This window comes from Pristiophorus japonicus, chromosome 11 (assembly GCF_044704955.1).
Source record: "Pristiophorus japonicus isolate sPriJap1 chromosome 11, sPriJap1.hap1, whole genome shotgun sequence".
Classification (NCBI taxonomy): Eukaryota; Metazoa; Chordata; class Chondrichthyes; family Pristiophoridae; genus Pristiophorus; species Pristiophorus japonicus.
Genome location: NC_091987.1, coordinates 210,749,044 through 210,769,957, shown reverse-complemented (window position 1 = coordinate 210,769,957; position 20,914 = coordinate 210,749,044). Strand labels below are relative to the sequence as shown.

Here is a 20,914-nt window from a genome sequence, read left to right as displayed (position 1 = left end):
CTATTCACCGCATCATCGGATGTCCAAGTTAGAAATAATTGAACCAAAAATATGTAACTTTTACCCTTTTTATATTGAAACAAAACCAGAAAAATGCTGCAAGTGTGCATCAGGTCAGCCAATGGGGTTTGTCGATAGAGATACAGCACATAGCCTCAATGTGCCAGTGCTAGGAGGGGTGATGGTATCCCTCAGATACTTTGCCCAAATGGCCAGTCTTCATCTGTCAGCCCGCACAACAAGAATTTCTTCTCTCAGAGGGTCGTGAATCTTTGGAATTCTCTGCCCCAGAGAGCAGTGGAGGCTGGGACATTGAATATATTTAAAGTGGAGATAGACAGATTTTTGAACGATAAGGGAGTCATCATCATCATCATAGGCAGTCCCTCGGAATCGAGGAAGACCTGCTTCCACTCCCAAAGTGAGTTCTTTGATGGCTGAACAGTCTGATACGAGAGCCACAGACCCTGTTACAGGTGGGACAGACATTCGTCGGGGGAAGGGGTGGGTGGGGCTGGTTTGCTGCGCGCTCCTTCCGCTGCCTGCACTTGGCCTCTTCACGCTCTTTGCGTTGAGACTCGAAGAGCTCAACGTCCTCCCGGATGCACTTATTCCACCTCGGGCAGTCTTCGGCCAGGGTCTCCCAGGTGTCAGTGGTGATGTCGCACTTTACCAGCGAGGCTTTGAGGGTGTCCTTGTAACGTTTCCGCTGTCCTCCTTTGGCTTGTTTACCATGAAGGAGCTCTGCATAAAGCATTTGCTTAGGGAGTCTCATATCTGGTATGCGAACTATGTGGCCTTCCCAGCAAAGCTAATCGAGTGTGGTCAGTGCTTCAATACTGGGGATGTTAGCCTGGTCGAGGACACTGATGTTGGTACGCCTGTCCTCCCAGGGGATTTGCAGGATCTTGCAGAGACGTTGTTGGTGATATATCTCCAGCGACTTGAGGTGCCTTCTATACATCGTCCATGCCTCAGATCCATACAGGAGGGCGGGTATTACTACAGCCCTGTAGACCATGAGCTTGGTGGCAGATTTGAGGGCCTGATCTTCAAACACTCTTTTCCTCAGACGGCCGAAGGCTGCACTGGTGCACTGGAGGCAGTGTTGAATCTCCGCAGCAATGTCTGCTTTTGTTGATAAGCGGCTCCCGAGGTATGGGAAATTGATACGTCCTTACTACACAGTATAAATGCACACGAGGCCCATGCTTGAGAGAAGGTCAGTCTGTGACCTGTCCTTTATTCCTTAGCACTCAAGTGATGAAGGTGGGTGGAGCTTCCCCTTTTGTACCTGAAGGTCCAGGTTAGGAGTGTCTCACACCTAGTGGTCAGTGTTCTCACGGTGTACAACTTAGGTCAGTTTATACATGGGTTACAATGCTGGTTGAATACATGACATCACCTCCCCCCCCAAAGTCTTATTGGGATCACAGGTTGAGTCTCTCTGGTGGTTTACGCTCCCTTGTAGAGCGCCTGAGTTGGGGCTCCGGTTGTTGGGCGCTGGCCTGAGTTTCTGCTGTTTGCAGTGCCTCAGGCCTGTCCGGACTGCCCACAGTGACTGGGCTCTCCTCCCTTTGGTTCCGGTGTTCGGTCACCTGTGGTGGAGTGAACTCTGTATCGTGTTCTTCCTCTGCTTCTTCTATGGGGTTGCTGAACCTCCTTTTTGTTTGATCCACATGTTTGCGGCAGATTTGTCCATTGGTAAGTTTAACTACCAGAATCCTATTTCCCTCTTTGGCAATTACAGTGCCTGCGAGCCATTTGGGCCCTGCAGCGTAGTTGAGGACAAAAACAGGATCATTTACATCAATACATCGCGCCCTCGTATTCCTGTCATGGTAGTGATATTGTGACTGGCGCCTGCTCTCGACAATTTCTTTCATGGCGGGGTGTATAAGGGATAATCGGGTTTTGAGCGTCCTTTTCATTAGTAGCTCTGCGGGTGGAACCCCTGTGAGCGAATGTGGTCGGGATCTATAGGCCAACAGGAGGCGTGATAAGCGGGTTTGTAGGGAACCCCCTTGGAATCTGAGCATCCCCTGTTTGATTATCTGCACTGCTCGTTCTGCCTGGCCATTTGAGGCCGGCTTGAACGGTGCTGTTCTAACATGGTTAATTCCATTGCCTGCCATGAAGTCCTGGAATTCAGTGCTTGTGAAGCACGGGCCATTGTCGCTGACCAAGATGTCCGGTAGACCGTGGGCGGCGAACATTGCCCGTAGACTTTCTATCGTGGCAGAGGATGTGCTTGAATTTAAAATATTACACTCGATCCATTTGGAGTAGGCGTCTACTACAACGAAAAACATTTTCCCCATGAAAGGACCTGCGTAGTCCACATGGATGCGTGACCAAGGCTTGGCGGGCCATGGCCAGGCTAAGGGGGGCTTCCCTGGCCGCATGGCCCAGCTGGGCACACGTGTTGCACCTGCGAACACAAAGTTCCAGATCTGCGTCTATCCCTGGCCACCAAACGTGTGACCTGGCAATTGCCTTCATCGTGACAATGCCCGGGTGCCCATTGTGGAGTTCGCTGATGAACACCTCTCTGCCCATCTGGGGCATGACTACGCGGTTTCCCCACAGTAGGCAATCGGCCTGAATCGAGAGTTCATCCTTGCGCCTGTGAAATGGTTTAAATTTCTCAGGGCATGCCCTGTACGTGGCTGCCCAGTCCCCATTCAGGACACATTTCTTGACTAGAGACAATAGCGGGTCTCTATTTGTCCAGACTTTAATCTGACGGGCTGTCACGGGTGAGCCTTCGCTTCCGAAAGCTTCAACAGCCATGACCATCTCAGCACCATGCTCGGTAGCCCCCTCAGTGGTGGCTACTGGGAGCCTGCTGAGTGCATCGGCGCAGTTTTTGGTGCCCGGTCTGTGCCGAATTGTGTAGTCATAGGCAGCTAACGTGAGTGCCCACCACTGTATGCGGGCCGATGCGTTTGCATTTATGGCCTTGTTGTCGACCAAAAGGGACATTAGGGGTTTGTGATCTGTCTCCAGCTCAAATTTCCTGCCAAACAGGTACTGGTGCATTTTCTTTACCGCATATACACATGCGAGCGCCTCCTTTTCTACCATCCCGTAGCCCCTTTCTGCCTGGGACAGACTCCTGGAGGCATAAGCTACCGGCTGTAACTGACCCTTGGCATTGACATGCTGCAACACACACCCGACACCATAGGACGACGCATCGCACGTTAACACAAGTTTCTTACATGGGTCATATAGCGTTAACAGATTGTTGGAACATAACAAATTGCATGCTCTATTAAAAGCCCTTTCCTGGCTGTCCCCCCAGACCCATTCGCGACCTTTGCGTAGGAGCATGTGTAGCGGCTCTAGCAGCGTGCTCAATTTGTGAAGAAAGTTGCCAAAATAGTTCAGGAGCCCCAGGAACGAACGCAGCTCCGTCGTGTTGCGGGGTCTGGGTGCTCTCTGGATCGCTTCCGTCTTGGACGTAGTAGGGCTGATCCCATCTGCTGCTACCCTCATCCCCAGGAATTCTACCTCTGGAGCTAGGAAGACGCACTTCGCCTTTTTCAGTCGCAGACCTACCCGGTCCAATCTGCGTAGCACCTCCTCCAGGTTGTGGAGGTGTTCTTCAGTATCGTAACCCGTAATGATGATGTCGTCCTGAAAAACCACCGTCCCTGGAATCGACTTGAGGAGGCTTTCCATATTTCGTTGGAAGATCGCGGCGGCCGAGCGAATCCCGAACGGACATCTGTTGTACTCAACAACCCCTTGTGTGTCGTGATGGTGGTCAGCTTCTTCGACTCACTCGCCAGCTCCTGGGTCATGTAAGCTGAGGTCAGGTCCAATTTTGAAAAAAGTTTGCCACCGGATAGCGTCGCAAAGAGGTCCTCCGCTCTCGGTAGTGGGTACTGGTCTTGGAGTGACACCCGATTGATGGTGGCCTTGTAATCGCCACATATCCTGACCGACCCATCCACCTTGAGCACCGGCACAATCGGGCTCGCCCAGTCACTGAATTCGACTGGCGAGATGATGCCTTCCCTCAACAGGCGGTCCAATTCGCCTTCTATCTTTTCCCGCATCACGTATGGCACCGCTCTGGCCTTGTGGTGTACTGGTCTGGCGTCCGGGTTTATGTGAATCACTACCTTGGTCCCCATGAAAGTGCCAATGCCGGGTTGAAATAATGAGTCAAATTTGTCCAGGACCTGTGAGCATGATACTCGCTCCACAGAGAAAATTGCATTGACATCGCCCCATTTCCAGTTCATGACAGCAAGCCAACTCCTACCCAGTAGTGCGGGACCGTCCCCTGGGACAATCCAGAGTGGCAACCTGTTCTCCGAATCTTTGTGGGTCACGACTACCGTGGCGCTGCCTAGCACCGGAATGATCTGCTTTGTGTAAGTCCGTAGCTGTGCGTCAATCGGTGATAATTTTGGCCTCCTGGCCTTGGATGCCCACAACTTTTCGAACTGTTTGATACCCATCAGGGATTGGCTGGCACCCGTGTCTAACTCCATTGATACTGGGATGCCATTGAGGAGCACTTTCATCATTATCGGTGGCGTCCTGGTGTATGAACTGTATACGTGCTCCACATGAACTCGCTGAACTTCAGCTCCCAGCGATTTCCCCCAGTGTCCATTTCTGCAATTTCTGCAGGTATTTTGCTCATCTCTGCAAACTCCGGCTGAGTGTGTGCCTCCACGCCTCCAGCATGAGTTGCGGTTTGAAACAAAAGGTCCCTTGCCAGTTGATCGTCCCTGACTGCCCCTGTTATTGTCCTTGAGTGCACCATTAACAGGTGTTGATGGCCCCATTACTGGCCGCATTGTCCCTTGCAATGGCGTGAATCGCTGTTCAGCTTGCCATTGTCTCTGTCGAACTCCCCCTCTGGGTTCGACTACATGTTGGGGCATGCCTGACTGCCCGTGTCTGCCTGGAGAACTGTGTGCTGCTTTAACAATGTTGAATCTCTGTCCCAACCATTCCTTAACACAGTACCTCTCGTCTGTTCTGCTAGTGGCCATGCTCGCGTGGTTTAAATCCCAGTTTCTTGTCGCCATTGATACGTCCTTACTATACAGTATAAATGCACACGAGGCCCATGCTTGAGAGAAGGTCAGTCTGTGACCTGTCCTTTATTCCTTAGCACTCAAGTGATGAAGGTGGGTGGAGCTTCCCCTTTTGTACCTGAAGGTCCAGGTTAGGAGTGTCTCCCAACTAGTGGTCAGTGTTCTCACGGTGTACAACTTAGGTCAGTTTATACATGGGTTACAATGCTGGTTGAATACATGACAGGGAATGGTCCACGTTGTTGAGGGCCGCGCCGTGGAGCTTGATGATTGGAGGGCAGTGCTGTGCGGCTGTAACAGGCTGGTGGAGGACCTTTGTTTTACGGATGTTAAGCGTAAGGCCCATGCTTTCATATGCCTCAGTGAATACATTGACTATATCCTGGAGTTCAGCTTCTAAATGTGCACAGACGTCGTCCGCATACTGCAGCTCAACGACAGAGGTTGGGGTGATCTTGGACCTGGCCTGGAGGCGGTGTAGGTTAATCAGCTTCCCACTGGTTTTGTAGTTTAGTTCCACTCCAGCGGGGAGCTTGTTGATAAGGGAGTAAAGAGTTATGGGGAGCGGGCAGGGAAGTGGACCCGAGTCCATGATTGGATCAGCCATGATCTTATTAAATGGCGGAGGAGGCTCGAGGGGCCATATGGCCTACTCCTGCTCCTATTTCTTATCTTCTTATTAATCTGCTGGGATTCTTAATCCTGATCACTAACCAAGGCTTCCTGCCAGAAAGAGTGTGTGCGTGTGCACACATGTGCATGTCAGATGAGGCAGGGGATGGGTTCAGGGGTTGCCCTGCATTGCTCTCTTCTGTCAGAACATACATAAGAAATAGGAGCAGGAGAGTAGGCCATTTTGCCCCTCGAGCCTGCTCCATCATTTAATACGATCATGGCTGATCTGATCCTGGCCTCAACTCCACTTCCCCGCCCGCTCCCCATAACCTTTTACTCCCTTATCGTTCAAAAATCTGTCTATTGCCACCTTAAATATATTCAATGACCCAGCCTCCACAGCTCTCTGATGCAGAGAATTCCATAGATTCACGACCCTCTGACAGAAGAAATTCCTGTCGTGCGGGCTGACAGATGAAGACTGGCCATTTGAGCAAAGTATCTGAGAAACATAGAAAATAGGTGCAGGAGTAGGCCATTCGGCCCTTCGAGCTGCACCACCATTCAATAAGATCATGGCTGATCATTCCTTCAGTACCCCTTTCCTGCTTTCTCTCCATACCCCTTGATACCTTTAGCCGTAAGGGCCATATCTAACTCCCTCTTGAATATATCCAATGAACTGGCATCAACAACTCTCTGCGGCAGGGAATTCCACAGGTTAACAACTCTCTGAGTGAAGAAGTTTCTCCTCATCTCAGTCCTAAATGGCCTACCCCTTATCCTAAGAGGGATACCATCACCCGTGCTAACCGAACCAGCCATAAGTCAGAGAGAGAGAGAGCAAACTAAAAAATATCTGGAGGAAAAAATTGTACATAATGATACGTGTTTTCAATAGCAGGTGTTTTACATTTTCATTTGACTGAAAGTCAAATTAAATCAAATTAAACGGACATGAAACTACCATCATCTCTGAGCAGATACTTTGATGTGATTTTGCTGAATCGAAAGTGAAACTTTGCTAGTTTAAAGAAAAGAACCCTCCCAGTGCAGGAAGGAATGAACAGTTTATTTAAGTTAAAAGTTACACATGACCACTCAGATGATAGAATTAATGTCTTATTTGGCTCACAGTAACAGCTGTGGCTCAGTGAGTGACACACCTGCCTTTGCGTCAGGAGGTTGTGGGTTAAGTGGTGGAAGTGCATCTGGGAGGGCGCTGAGCGCCTCGAGTCTTTGGACAGGGACTCCCAGGTGCCAGTGGGGATGTTGCACTTCATCAGGGAGGCTTTGAGGGTGTCCCTGCAACGTTTCCTCTGCTCACCTTTGGCTCTTTTGCCGTGAAGGAGTTCCGAGTAGCGCGCTTGCTTGAGGAGTGTTGTGTCTGGCATGCCCAATGGAGCTGATCAAGTGTGGTCATTGCTTCAATACTGAGGATGTTGGCCTGGTTGAGGACGCTAACGTTGGTGTGTCTGTCCTCCCAGGATCTTATGGAGACATCATTGGTGGTATTTCTCCCAGAAACTATTTAACCTAGAAGGACGAGGGCAGCAGGCGCATGGGAACACCATCACCTCCAAGTTCCCCTCCAAGTCACACACCATCCTGACTTGGAAATATATCGGGCGTTCCTTCATTGTTGCTGGGTCAAAATCCTGGAACTCCCTCCCTAACAGCACTGTGGGAGCACCTTCACCACACGGACTGCAGCGGTTCAAGAAGGCGGCTCACCACCACCTTCTCAAGGGCAAGTGAACGAATAATTAAAAAAAATGTAAACTGTCAGATAGAGTGCTTGAACTTTGTGTTTGGCTGTTTGTAATGGGATGCCTTTCTGCTGTGACATATATGAATTCTCTTGAAACCCTCTGTGCCTGACATATATCTTTGCACTGTCAGACGAAAATCCATTGGCGACCCTAATGAGATTTCAGAAGCAACCTTGAGAAAGAAATCTGATTATCACGGACAAAGCCATGTGTTCAATTAGAGGAACCTTGAGGAGCAAGGAGGAGGGGTGGTTCACTCCCCAATGTTTGGGTTAAGTTGAGTCCCGTGTCGGAATCGTGAGAACCAGGTTGTATATATCTATTCTAAGAAAACACAAACTGGTAATAAGCAGAGTGACCTTGAGGTTGGTTTAAAAAAAAAAGGGAATGTGGATTATTGAAGTCTGAGGCGAACAAGTGTAATTGTTGTCCTCACACACGACAGGCCAGGGATGCAGGGTATGAGGAATACCAGGAAATGGGCAGAATAGTTGGTGGACTATTCTGGGGAGAATGATTCAAGTTCTTCCAGAGACTGATTGTGTAAAGATCATGGATAGTAACACAGGAATGTTTAAAGCTCAATAAAGAGAGATTTATGTGGTATTAAAATCTCTGAAACCCTCTGTTCCTGACTCGCCTAAATTTTAATTATCTTATGAAAGTGGAGAACAGATATAAGCTGGGCAAGTTGAGGTACAGGACTGTTGGTCAGCGGTATTACAGATCCAACTAGGTCTTGGAAATCACGGCCAGGATATTAACAGGGACGGGTTACGGGGAGGGGACGGCTTGGGTACGGAGTATCGGCCGGAAGTCTGCGTTTCCCCCTTAACTCCACAGCATTCGTATTTTGGTCCTGACAGGTTCCCCATGGACAGACTTGGCTCTAGTCCAGCGGGGACAACTGTGGATCACGGCTGATCTCCTCCTCAACCTCACTTTCCTGCACTAGCCCCATATCCCTTGATTACTATAATATCCAAAAATCTAAATTCAAGATTCCCCAGCCAGGGGAAACATTTTCTCAGCTTTAACCCTGTCACGTCCCTTCAAAATGTTATGTTTCAAAATTCTTCAGGGGCTTAACATTCAGTTAGATCGCGGCTGATCTGTCTCATTATTTTCACCATTATAATTTTTTTTAACTTTCATTAAGTCTAACAAGTTCCTCCTCCTTCAGAAAACACACAAACGTTGCCACGCATTTCCATGTCTGCCTCATCAAAAGTAGTTTATTTTACCAGCGAGTGGACGAAAGCTGTTCTTTACAACCATTATAGCCTTGCAGAAGCGTTACGGCCCTTTTGAATGTAAAGTAAGCTGTGTCATTTTCAATCATCACTATCCAAGGTGAATCGGGATCAGCACTTCCTTCTTGACCTGCCCAATATTTATCCCTCAATCAATATAAGGAAAAAAAAAATATTGTTGTTTGTGGGAGCTTGCTGTGCGCAAATTACCTGCCGCGTTTCCCACATTACAACAGTGACCACACTTCAAAAGTACTTAATTGTCTGTAAAGTGCTTTGAGAGGTCCAGTGGTCATGCAAGGCACTATATAAATGCAGGTCTTTGTTTCTTTTTTGGGGAAATCAAGGAAACGGGAAAGAAATCTTAAAATTGGACCTAAGCCAGTTAACACTGAATCCAGGAAAAATTGCTTGCCACAAAGGGTTGGGAGATTTCTTTACACAAAGGGTTGGGAGATTTCTTTACACAAAGGGTTGGGAGGTTTCTTTATATGGAGGGTTAGGAGAGAAAGGAATACAGGTCATAATGGAAGGCCATAAATGCAGAATTAATGGAATGTTTATAATAGAGATGGAAAGTAAGGGGATTGGAAGAAAGGGAGGGGAATATGGATTAAAACAAGAGCCACTCTGGCTAACCAATGGTGGGCCAAATGGCCCATTACTGTTCTTATATCTGGGTATGCTAGCAAAATTGCGACCTGCAATTATTAAGGATGGTTTAAGTTGGGTGATTTTGTCAAATCACAATATTACATGTTATTCCATAATCACTCGACATTATACTTTGGCACACTTTGCACAAGAGACTGAGATAATCAGCCACCAAGTGCTTCAAGTCTTGAAGCTGAATTCTTTGTTTTGTAGCCATTGGTTGTAGCCATTGGACCTTGCTGGAGAGATGTATGTTGGACATCTTGGGGAGTTATGGATTAATAGTCGAACTTTCTTGTATCTTGGAGCAACAGGCAGTCCAAGATAGATAAGATAGCTTCAAGACGCCACGGAAGAAAGCCTGGCCTTATCTTCTGCTCCGACACAGGCATGATGGGCCGACTGGCCTCTTTCTGTGCACCATTCTGCGATGCGAAGACATGTCTGGGTATTACCTATGAGAAATGTTTATGCAAGGAAATAAGTGACAGGAGTGACATCAACTATAAGTGATTAAAGTGTAACTTCAGTGCCTTGTGTGACAAACATAGGCAGTTTAACTATTAACCACAGTATAGGAAGGATGCTTTGGAAGATAAGCTGTCAATAAAACTGTCATGTATGTATGCTTGGATTTACTAGCCACCAGGTGGCACCTCTGTCAGAGGTCATTGGGCTGTGCGCACGTGTGCGCGGCCCAGGTATAAAAGGCCAGCCATCTTGTAATGTAATCACTTTGGGCCCTAATAAAGTAGAGCCAGGTTTGTATCTGTTCGGAGTTTACAGTGTTCAGTCTATTGAGTTATTGTATACACAACACTAACCACTGAAAGAATAGGTCAGGAAGTCTTGTTTGAGAGATGTATCTGTGAAGTAAACAATGATGACTGTTTATGCAATTCGATTGTTTTCAAAGGATTCAGGAACAGATACATATTGAGCAATGTTCCCCTTAAGCTCAGCTGGCTCACCGGCTTTTAAATCGGAACTCACGCTTGTCCATTGTATTTTGAATGGGCCGCACAGCCCCTTAAAGGGGCCAACCTGCTCAACCTTTCCTCATAAGGCAACCCCTTCATCCCAGGAATTAACTTAGTGAACCTTCGCTGAACTGCCTCCAATGCAAGTATATCCCTCCTGAAATAAGGAGGGATATACTTGCAGTACTCCAGGTGTGGTCTCACCAACGCCTTGTACAGTTGTACAGGGGCAGCATGGGCCAGCCCACACTGCGATATGTGTGCACGCTCTAGGTCCGTGCAGCAGGGCTGGTCTCCAGTCGTCTTGGGTAATCCTTGCCACTGGACCGAGACCTAGCTCTGTCAAGCCCGTGTGGTGGCTAATGTGCAACGGCCACCCCACGTTAAAAAAACCCACGCACAGGCATCTTCCACCCTTCAATATGTAGTTCGGGACCTTGAATGTCAGGTCCCTCATTTAAACACCTGTGAACACATCCCTTTTTGGCATGGAAGCAAGTCATTGTCGAGATGAGGGACTGCCTATGATGATGAAGATGATGATGTATAGTTGTAGCAAGACTTCCCTACTTTTAGACGCCATCCCCCTTGCAATAAAGGTCAACATTCCATTTGCCATCCTAATTACTTGCTGTACCTGCAAAGAAACATAGAAACATAAAAAATAGGTGCAGGAGTAGGCCATTCAAGTCTGCACCACCAGTTAATATGATCATGGCTGATCATACAACTTTAGTACCCCATTCCTGCTTTCTCTCCATACCCCTTGATCCCTTTAGCCGTGAGGGCCACATCTAACTCCCTTTTGAATGTATCTAACGAACTGGGGTAGAGAATTCCAAAGCTTCACTTGTTATCTCGTTCTTTTGATTCCGTGTTCATTTTTGTCTGACTGCGCCTCAGCGTGCAATGGAACAGATAAAGAAGCAAGATTCAGGGAAATAGATATTGCCTGAACTGGGAGCTTTGCCAAATCAAATTAAAATTCAGTTCCCGGGGGGGGGGGTGACGATGCACTCCAGTCCCTCCGGCGCCCACCTCTCCCGGAAGGCCGTGAGCATACCAGCGGACAACGCGTGCTCCATCTCCAGGGACACCCTGGCGCCAACGTAACCGTGGAGGAGAGGCAGGCAGTCGGGCTAAACGACTGCCTCGACCATCCGCTGCCTGGACCGGCTGATGGCCCCCTTGGCCATGCCCAGGAGCAGTCCTACGAGGAGGCCTTCCCACCTGCCCGCTCCCCTCCGCACAGGGCGCCCAAAGATCAGGAGCGCGGTCTCAATTATATATTGGGAAGACCGAAGCCATTGTTTTCGGTGTGAGAAATGGGAAAATTCACAGTGATACACAAGGTGAGGGCAGGGTGGCGGTACTCTGCTGAGGTTGGGGTGTGCGCCACATTTTTGAGACAATGCAGAGGAAGTTCTGCAGCTAACCATGCTGTGTCAGTCAGCAGTTAGTCAACCTCCTTCCTGCTGTGTTTCACAACAATACGCTTGGAGTAATCATGAGATGGTGGAATCTATTCATCTACAGCACATGTGATCAGCCTAATTGTATTCATTGCAGTTTAGAAAAATGAGAGGTGATCGTATTGAAACATATAAGATTCTGAGGGGGCTTGACAGGGTAGATGCAGAGAGGATGTTTCCCCTCGTGGGGGAATCTAGAACTAGGGGGCATCGTTTGAGAATAAGGGGTCGCCTATTTAAGATGGAGATGAGGAGGAATTTCTTCTCTCAGAGGGTGGTGAATCTTTGGAATTCTCTACCCCAGAGAGCTGTGGAAACTGAGTCATTGAATATATTCAAGACTGAGATAGACAGATTCTTGAACTATAGGGGAGTCAAGGGTTAGGGGAACAGGCAGGAAAGTGGAGTTGAGGCCAAGATCAGATCAGCCATGACCTTATTGAAAGGGCAGAGCAGGCTCGAGGGGCCGTATGGCCTACTCCTGCTCCTATTTCTTATGTTCTTAAGTAGATGGGGTGACCAAACGTTTGGTGAAAGAGATGGACTTCAAGGAAGGTCTTGAAGGAGGAGAAGGGCTGCAGAGGCAGAGAGACTTAAAGAGGGAATTTAAGAGCATGGAGACTCGAACTGCCAATGGTGTGGTGAGGTGAGACGGGGGAAATGAACGAGAGGCCAGAGTTGGAGGAACACAGAGTTGAAGGGGGTTTGTAGGGCTGAAGGAGATTATAGAGATAAGGAGGTGCAAAGCCATGGAAGAATTTGATGAGATGATCATGAATGGATGAGAATTTTAAATTTGAGGCTTTGGGAGTCTGGGAGTCAATGAGGATGAGGGGATGGGTGCACGGGGTAGGAGCCAGTATCGGAGGTTTGGGTGAGGTGAAGTTTATGGAAGGTGGAGGCTGAAAAACTGCAAATGTAACGCCTCTATTCAAAAAAGGAGGCAGACAAAAAGCAGGAAACTATAGACCCGTTTGCCTAACATCTGTGGTTGGGAAAATGTTGGAGTCCATTCTTCAAGAAGCAGTAACAGGACATTTGGAAAAGCAAAATTTGGTCAGGCAAAGTCAGCATGGATTTATGAAGGGGAAGTCATGTTTAAAAAACTTGCTGGAATTCTTTGAGAATGTAACGAACAGGGTGGATAAAGAGGAACCAGTGGATGTGGTGTATTTGTACATCCAGAAGGCATTTGACAAGGTGCCACACAAAAGGTTACTGCACAAGATAAAAGTCCACAGGGTTGGGGGTAATATATTAGCATGGATAGAAGATTGGCTGACAAACAGAAAACAGAGAGTCGGGATAAATGGTTCATTCTCTGGTTGGCAATCAGTAACGAGTGGGGTGCCACAGGGATCAGTGCTGGGACCCCAACTATTTACAATCTATATTGCTGACTTGGAAGAGGGGACTGAGTGTAAACGTAGCCAAGTTTGCTGATGATACAAAGATGGGAGGAAGGGTAATGTGTGAGGAGGACATAAAGAGGCTGCAGGAGGACGTAGACAGGCTAAGTTAGTGGGCAAGAATTTGGCAGATGGAGTATAATGCTGGAAAGTGTGAGGTCATGCACTTTGGCAGAAAAAAAATCAAGGAGCAAGTTATTTTTTAAATGGAGAAAGATTGCAAAGTGCTGCAGTACAGCGGGACCTGGAGGTACTTGTGCATGAAACACAAAAGGATAGCATGCAAGTATAGCAAGTGATCAGGAAGGCCAATGGTATTTTGTCCTTTATTGCAAAGGGGATGGAGTATAAAAGCAGGGAAGTCTTATTACAGCTGTACAGGGTATGGATGAGGCCACACCTGGAATACTGCGTGCAGTTTTGGTTTCCATATTTACGAAAGGATATACTTGCTGTGGAGGCAGTTCAGAGAAGGTTCACTGGGTTGATCCCGGGGATGAGGGGATTGACTTATGAGGGAAGGTTGAGTAGGTTGGGCCTCTACTCATTGGAATTCAGAAGAATGAGAGGTGATCTTATAGAAACGTATAAGATTATGAGGAGGCTTGACAAGGTGGATGCAGAGAGGATGGGGGAAGACTAGAACTAGAGGGCATGATGTTAGATTAAGGGGCCACCCATTTAGAACTGAGATGAGGAGAAATTTCTTCCCTCAGAGGGTTGTGAATCTGTGGAATTCACTGCCTCAGATTGCTGTGGAAGCTGGGACATTAAATAAATTTAAGAAATAGACAGTTTCTTAAACAATAAGAGGATAAGAGGTTATGGGGAGCGGGCGGGGAAGTGGAGCTGAGTCCATGATCAGATCAGCCATGATCTTATTGAATGGCGGAGCAGGTTCGAGGGGCCTTATGGCCTACTCCTGCTCCTATTTCTTATGTTCTTATGTTCTTATGAGAGGCCATCCAGGAGAGCATTGGAATAGATGAGTCTGAGGGTAACAAAGACGAGGATGAGAGTTTAAGCAGCAGATGGGCTGAGGTGGTGGTGGGGGTGGGCGATGTTACCATCAGGAATGTGAGTTTTGCTTCAGTATATCGACAAAAAGGTTGCAGTCCTGTGTCTATATTAATAATGAGTCCAAACACAAAGTCATGAAGGCTTTCAGATTTATTAAAGATTAGAGGTTACACGTACTCAAGACCAACACCCGAGGTTACATAGGGTATATCATAGAAATAGAATCCCTTACAGCAGCCAAACTCTGCCCCATTTCTTCCCCCATGTGGTAACAATCTAACTTATTTTATACTGTTTCTAAGTTGTGCTAATCCATAGCCTTTAGATATGGATTTTGGTCCCATCCCATATCATAATGTCCAAGGCCTATTCCCAAAGTTGCACACACAAAGTGTCGATGTTTGGGTTACAAAGGCCTGAGATTAGAACTGAGTCTCCAGTTGGAGGTGATAAAGCGAATCGAAAGGTAAACATGTGCCAGCTGGCCTTAGAGAAAGAAATAAAGAAAGACTTGCATTTATATAGCACCTTTCGAGACCACCAGACGTCTCAAAGTGCTTTACAGCCAATGAAGGACTTTTGGGGTGTAGTCACTGTTGCAATGTGGGAAACGCAGCAGCCAATTTGTCACACAGTAAGTAGCAATGTGATAATGACCAGATAATCTGTTTTTTTGATTGAGGGATAAATATTGGCAAAGACACCGGGAAGAACTCACCCACTCTTCTTCAAAATAGTGCCATGGGATCTCTTATGTTCACTTGAGAGAGCAGACGGGGCCTCAGTTTAATGTCTCATCCCAAAATATGGCATCTCCGACAGTGCAGCACTCCCCCAGCACTGCATTGGAACATCAGCTTAGATTTTCGTGCACAGGTCTCTGGAATGGGATTTGAACCCACAATCTTCTGATTCAGAGGTGAGGGTGCTGCCCACTGAGACACTGGATGACACACAACAATAAGCAGGGCAATAGTTTAACATACAGGTACAGCACTAGTGCTAGGTCTCAAAACACTGAAGTACCATCATTAAATACTCTCTGATCAGTAGTCTAGATGTTAGTATTCTGAGGTACTGGCTGAAGGTACTAAAACTATAGGGGGTCAATTTGTCAAATGAACAGCCACAGATAATCACCCCCATAGAACCATAACATGGGTTACAGTGCAGAAGGAGTCCATGGTCCATCAGAGCTGTGCTAGCCCTCCCAAAGAACTATCGACTTAGTCCTATTCTACACAGCATTGGAGGCAGTTCAGTGAAGGTTCACAAGGTTGATTCCTGGGATGAAGGGGTTGTCTTATGAGAAAAGGTTAAGCAGGTTGGGCCTGTTCTCGATGGAGTTTAGAAGTTGAGAGGTGATCTTATTGAAAAATGTAAGATTCTGAGTAGATGCTGAGAGGATGTTTCCCCTGGTGGGGAATCTCGAACTAGGGGGCATAGTTTCAGAATAAGGGGTCACCCATTTAAGATGGAGATGAGGAGGAATTTCTTCTCTCAGAGGGTCGTAAATCGTTGGAATTCTCTACCCCAGAGAGCTATGGAGGTTGGATCATTGAACATATTCACGGAGATATACAGATTCTTGAGCTATAGGGGGGTTCAGGCAGGAAATTGGAGGGGAGACCAATCAACCATGATCTTAGTAAATAGCCTATCAGACTCGAGGAGCTGTATGGCCTACTCCGGCTCCTATTTCTTATGTTCTTATGCCATTTCCCTTTGACGTTTTGCATGTTTAAGATCAAGGTTCAGATGTGATAGAATCAGGCAGCATAGAAGGAAGCCATTCAGCCCATCATAACTGTCATTGAGAATTATCAGCAAAAGCATTTTCATCGTTCACTAGGAAAGCCAGCGTGATAATGTGGACTATTGGACCAGTGCTAGTGTGTAATATGGAAGTTCCTTCACAAAACTCGAACATCACAAGTGCTGACGGTGAGAATGAATTAGGTTTTTTTTGCACTGATGGGCCGGGTGACTTACTCAGGGAGTGACAAGAGGCTGCAAGGTCCAACCTCTTAAAAAGTCAACGAATGAAGATTGAGCAATTTGTAATGTATTTGCTTCATGGCTTCTTTGCTTAAGAATTCATAGCAACACATTGCTATTAAGAACTAGTTAGTTTATGAGCAAAGGTTTAACAATTGCACTACATATTACCAGTTCATCCACCAGGCTCACAACTGCAGACCTCATCATGAATCCCCCGAACCCAACTGGCTGGGGTTTTATTGAGTCTTAATAAGCCGCTCATAATTCAATAGCTCTGCAAACCTGTGAGCCTATTCACAGGTGCATACATTTCAAGGACAACCTCAAAGCCTCCTTGATAAAATGCAACATCCCCACCAACACCTGGGAGTCCCTGGCCCAAGACCGCCCTAAGTGAAGGAAGTGCATCCGGGAGGGCGCTGAGCACCTCGAGATTCATCGTCGAGAGCATGCAGAAATCAAGCGCAGGCAGCGGAAGGATCGTGCAGTAAACCAGACTCCCCACCCACCCTTTCCTTCAACCACTGTCTGTTCCACCTGTAACAGAGACTGTAATTCCCGTATTGGACTGTTCAGTCACCTAAGAACTCACTTTTAGAGTGGAAGCAAGTCTTCCTCGATTTCGAGGGACTGCCTATGATGATGCCATTACACAATTTGATGCCAAGAATTTATGGAGCGAAAAATGGGAATGAAAGAGGCTGAGAAATTAAATTTCCCATGTCAGCCACATCGCGGCAGCATTCAGCAAGTACATAAGAACATAAGAACATAAGAAATAGGAACAGGAGTAGGCCATATGGCCCCTTGAGCCTGCTCCGCCATTCAATAAGATGATGGCTGATCTGATCATGGACTCAGCTCCACTTCCCTGCCCGCTCCCCATAACCCCTTATCCCCTTATCGTTTACATGTGAGGTGAACGCACAGAATTACAACCCCTTGTATTCTGGGACTGAGGGGAGTACCGACTCCGAGGTGAACTGATGAGGGAGACAGGAGCAGAAGGTTATGCTGATGGGGTGAGATGAAGAGGGGTGGGAGGAGGCTCGTGTGGAGCATAAACACCGGCACGGACCAGTTGGGCTGAAAGGCCTGTTTCTGCGCTGTTCATTCCGTGTAATTCTGCATACTTATATAACATTCTTGGATTTCTCATACCAGCAATCATCACGGTCCAGCTGGATAAGGGCGCCAGTTTAGTCCCAGTTTTTGGAGTCGTTTCGCAACTCGTCGTTTGGGCCTCTGACTTGTGAACCCGCCTCAGGGCGCCCAAGCTCTTTTCCCGAGGACTTTTAATGCATCAGCCTGGGCCGAATTTGAACCCCGGCCCGACAGAGAAGGTCAAGGGTCTCAGCTCATCCTGCACCCCAAGACTCCCAGCTGCATTTCATTAGCCGGGCGGCGTCAAAGTCATGAAAGAAGGCAGAAGAAAAAAAAACAGATGATGGAGGCAGTCCGGCCAGGTCGAGACGGTTTCAGTCTCTACCACGCTTGCAGACGTGCTTCCCCATAAAAGGACAGATGGTCTGACTACAACCCCAGCAGAGCTGGGACTGGTGAGAAGCCGCTTTCTTGTTATTACAGAGGCCGCAGGGCGCAGGCAACCCCAGGATAGACGCAGGCTTGGCGCTCAAGCTTGCTTGAAGCAAATCTTTCAGCTGCTGTGTTGTTAAGGGATCGGGGGCACTTATTACATCAATCACCCAGATCCTTTGTGGATCCCAAACGCAGTCTTCCTCCAAGCCACTGGGGACGTTTTTCATCCCACAATTGGGAGGGACCCAAGCTGTGTCGTATTCCTGTTGGTTCCAGGTTTTTGACATGGGATGATTGTCTTTGTCTATTTTCTTGACTTTTCCGACTCGCACTTTCAGCATTAAGATAACTCGATCATTAGGGGTTTTAAGTGGATATCGTCGCGCTTTCTCTTTATCCCTGCTAACGTAGATGCCAGGGCCTAGCATCCCTTGGCTTGATTGTCTGAAGCCTGATTGTATGATAGACCTGGCACTGCTGACTGAGGCTCCGTGGTACATGATGTATTCTCTCCCGTCCATTGATTCCTGATCTGACAGCAAATGATGCTTATTATCGTAACTGGTGTCCCATCCGTAAAAAGTCAACGCCATCACGCCAACGCCTGCTGGCTGCTCGATCGCACGGAGGTGCGCGGCTCTGCAAGCTTCCGTCTGGAGGCAAAAGAAGACAAAATTACAATCAAATGTAAATGTCAGGATGGTGCGTGACTTGGAGGGGAAATATGTTAGTTCCTGACTGAATCTCTCTGGGGCCAATCATCTGCCACAGTCCGCACAGGACATGATGACACATGGCAGTTATGGTGGTCGGTAACATTCCCTACAGGATGTATCGCTTGGTTACGATCTAATAAAGGGAATTTCCAAAACGGGGAAACTCCCTTCACTTCCCAAGTTTCCCACGGCCTATCAGAACATTTTTACATGCAACTCAAATTTCTCAACAACTACAACTTGCATTAATATAGCGCCTTTAACCATAGTAAAACGTCCCAACCGCTTCACAGGAATATTATAAGCCAAAAAAAATTTGCCACCGAGCCACATGATGATGAATTCGGACAAATTACCAAATGCTTGGTCGAGGAGGTACGTTTTAAGGAGCGTCTTAAAGGAGGAACGAGAGGTAGAGAGGCGGAGAGGTTTAGGGAGGGAGTTCCAGAGCTTGGGGCCTAGGCCACAGAAGGCACGGCCACCAATGGTGGAGCGATTATAATCAGGGATGCTCAAGAGGGCAGAATTAGAGGAGCGCAGACATCTCGGGGGGTTGTGGAGGAGATTACAGAGATAGGGAGGGGCGAGGCCATAGAGGAATTTGAAAACAACGATTGTTTGAAAACAAGGATTGAAAACCGACACATCATGCCTGCAGTGTGTACCATCTACAAGATGCACTGCAGCAACTCACGAAGACTTCTTCAGCAGCACCTCCCTAACCCGCGATCTCTACCGCCAAGAAGGACAAGGGCAGCAGGCGCATGGGAACACCATCACCTCCACGTTTCTCTCCAAGTCACACAGTATCCTGACTTGGAAATATATCGCCATTCCTTCATCGTCGCTGGGTCTAAATCCTGGAACTCCCTCCCGAACAGCACTGTTGGAGCACCTTCACCACACGGACTGAAGTGGCTCAAGAGGACGGCTCACCACCACCTTCTCAAGGGGCAATTAGGGATGGGCAATAAATGCTGGTCTTACCAGCGACGCCCACATACCAGGAACGAAATTTTTAAAAATACGCAAATTCCTGTCCTCACACAATGAATTCATTTTTCAGGAAAGTTCTCAGGATCGCTCTCAGGAGCAAGAAGGCTGATTTTTGCCTTCCCTTGTCCGGGGGCAATGACTGACTGTAGAGCCACCCCAGTTAGATTTACTAACCCAACACAAGTTGGGAGTTAAACCTGATACTTCTTGGTGTGTAAAGCTCCGTGTCAGCCCTGGAGAGAGCATTTGACCACTCAACCAGCAACTACACGACCTTTACAAAATGGGTCTCACTTGCTTCCAGCTAAAACATATACATCAAGCAGTGACAATGAGAGGAACAATCAGGAAGTAGTCACATATAAATGTCTGCAGTGGTCACGTCCTTAAACCTGCCTTAGGCAAGCAGTAAACAGTCTAAAATATACAACATGTAACATAACAGCAAGCTCACCGACTCAAACAAGTGATCTGCCTCTGTGTCAGTGGGTGAAAAAACTGACTTGTAAATGCTGACTCCTTTTGAAGAAAGAGAATAGCTTAGCTTGTACGCACTTCAGCAGAATTCAACGTCAATATCCTGAAATAGAAAATAAAAGTCTGCCTTATTGTTGGTGTCACTGTTTAAAGGGCCCAGCATGCAGATAAACCACTTAAAGGGCCCAAGTTTCGGGTGGAGTTGCTCCTAGTTTTTTGGAGCAACTAGTTTAGTTTGGAGTATGTTAGAAATTGCAATTCTCGGATATTAGTTTGCTCCAGTTCTAGTGAGTTAGTTTAGGTTGGCTTTAGGTAAGGTACTTTTTTTTCAAAAGGGGGTGTGTCCAGCCACTCAGGCCTGTTTTGCAAGTTTCGGCAGTGAAAACTTACTACAAACTAACTTAGGATGGAGTAAGTATCCACTTTTGTAAGTTCTGAAAAACCTTACCTAGAGTTAAGTTTAGTGCAGGCACAGCCAGAGACGGGGGGTGGGAAACATTAAACACAAAGGACACATCAACATCCCAACAGGGGGTGGGGGAAGTTAGAGGATTTTCCATAAACATTCACAACAACATTAAAGAAGCAAAGTACATTTAAAGCACTCAGCACTAAACGAAGCACAAAAAGTAATAAGCAATTAATCAATAAAAAATAGAAGGAACCCTGCACCTAAAGCACCAAGACCAAAGTAATAAGTAATCAATCAATAAAAAATAGAAGTATGTGAAGGGAAGGTGTCTCTGTCAGTGCCTCTCACTGTAGTGTCTCTCTCTCTCTGTATCTGACAGTGAGGGGTGCGGGGGGGGGGGGGGATGTGGTGTGTGTCTGTGTGTGTGTAATGTGTGGGGGGGGGGTTGTGGGAGGGGTGGGGTGTGTGCGTGTGTGTGGGGGGTGGGAGGGTGTGTGGGGGGGTAGGAGATGGTATGTGTGCGTGGGGGGGGTGG

General features: G+C 47.4%; 1 protein-coding gene across 1 annotated transcript in view; it reads right to left on the bottom strand.

Annotated features, from left to right (window-relative positions):
- gig2e (grass carp reovirus (GCRV)-induced gene 2e) overlaps nucleotides 1-20,166 on the bottom strand; it is a 58,960-nt gene extending 38,794 nt beyond the window's left edge. The window contains exons 1-3 of the mRNA XM_070892835.1: nucleotides 19,945-20,166; nucleotides 17,930-18,431; nucleotides 5,500-5,524 (exon numbers count right to left, since the gene is read on the bottom strand). Coding sequence (XP_070748936.1) covers nucleotides 5,500-5,524; nucleotides 17,930-18,371 — 467 coding nt within the window. The 5' untranslated portion in view covers nucleotides 18,372-18,431; nucleotides 19,945-20,166. The remainder of the gene's footprint in view (nucleotides 1-5,499; nucleotides 5,525-17,929; nucleotides 18,432-19,944) is intronic.
- Between the last annotated feature and the right edge of the window lie 748 nt (nucleotides 20,167-20,914).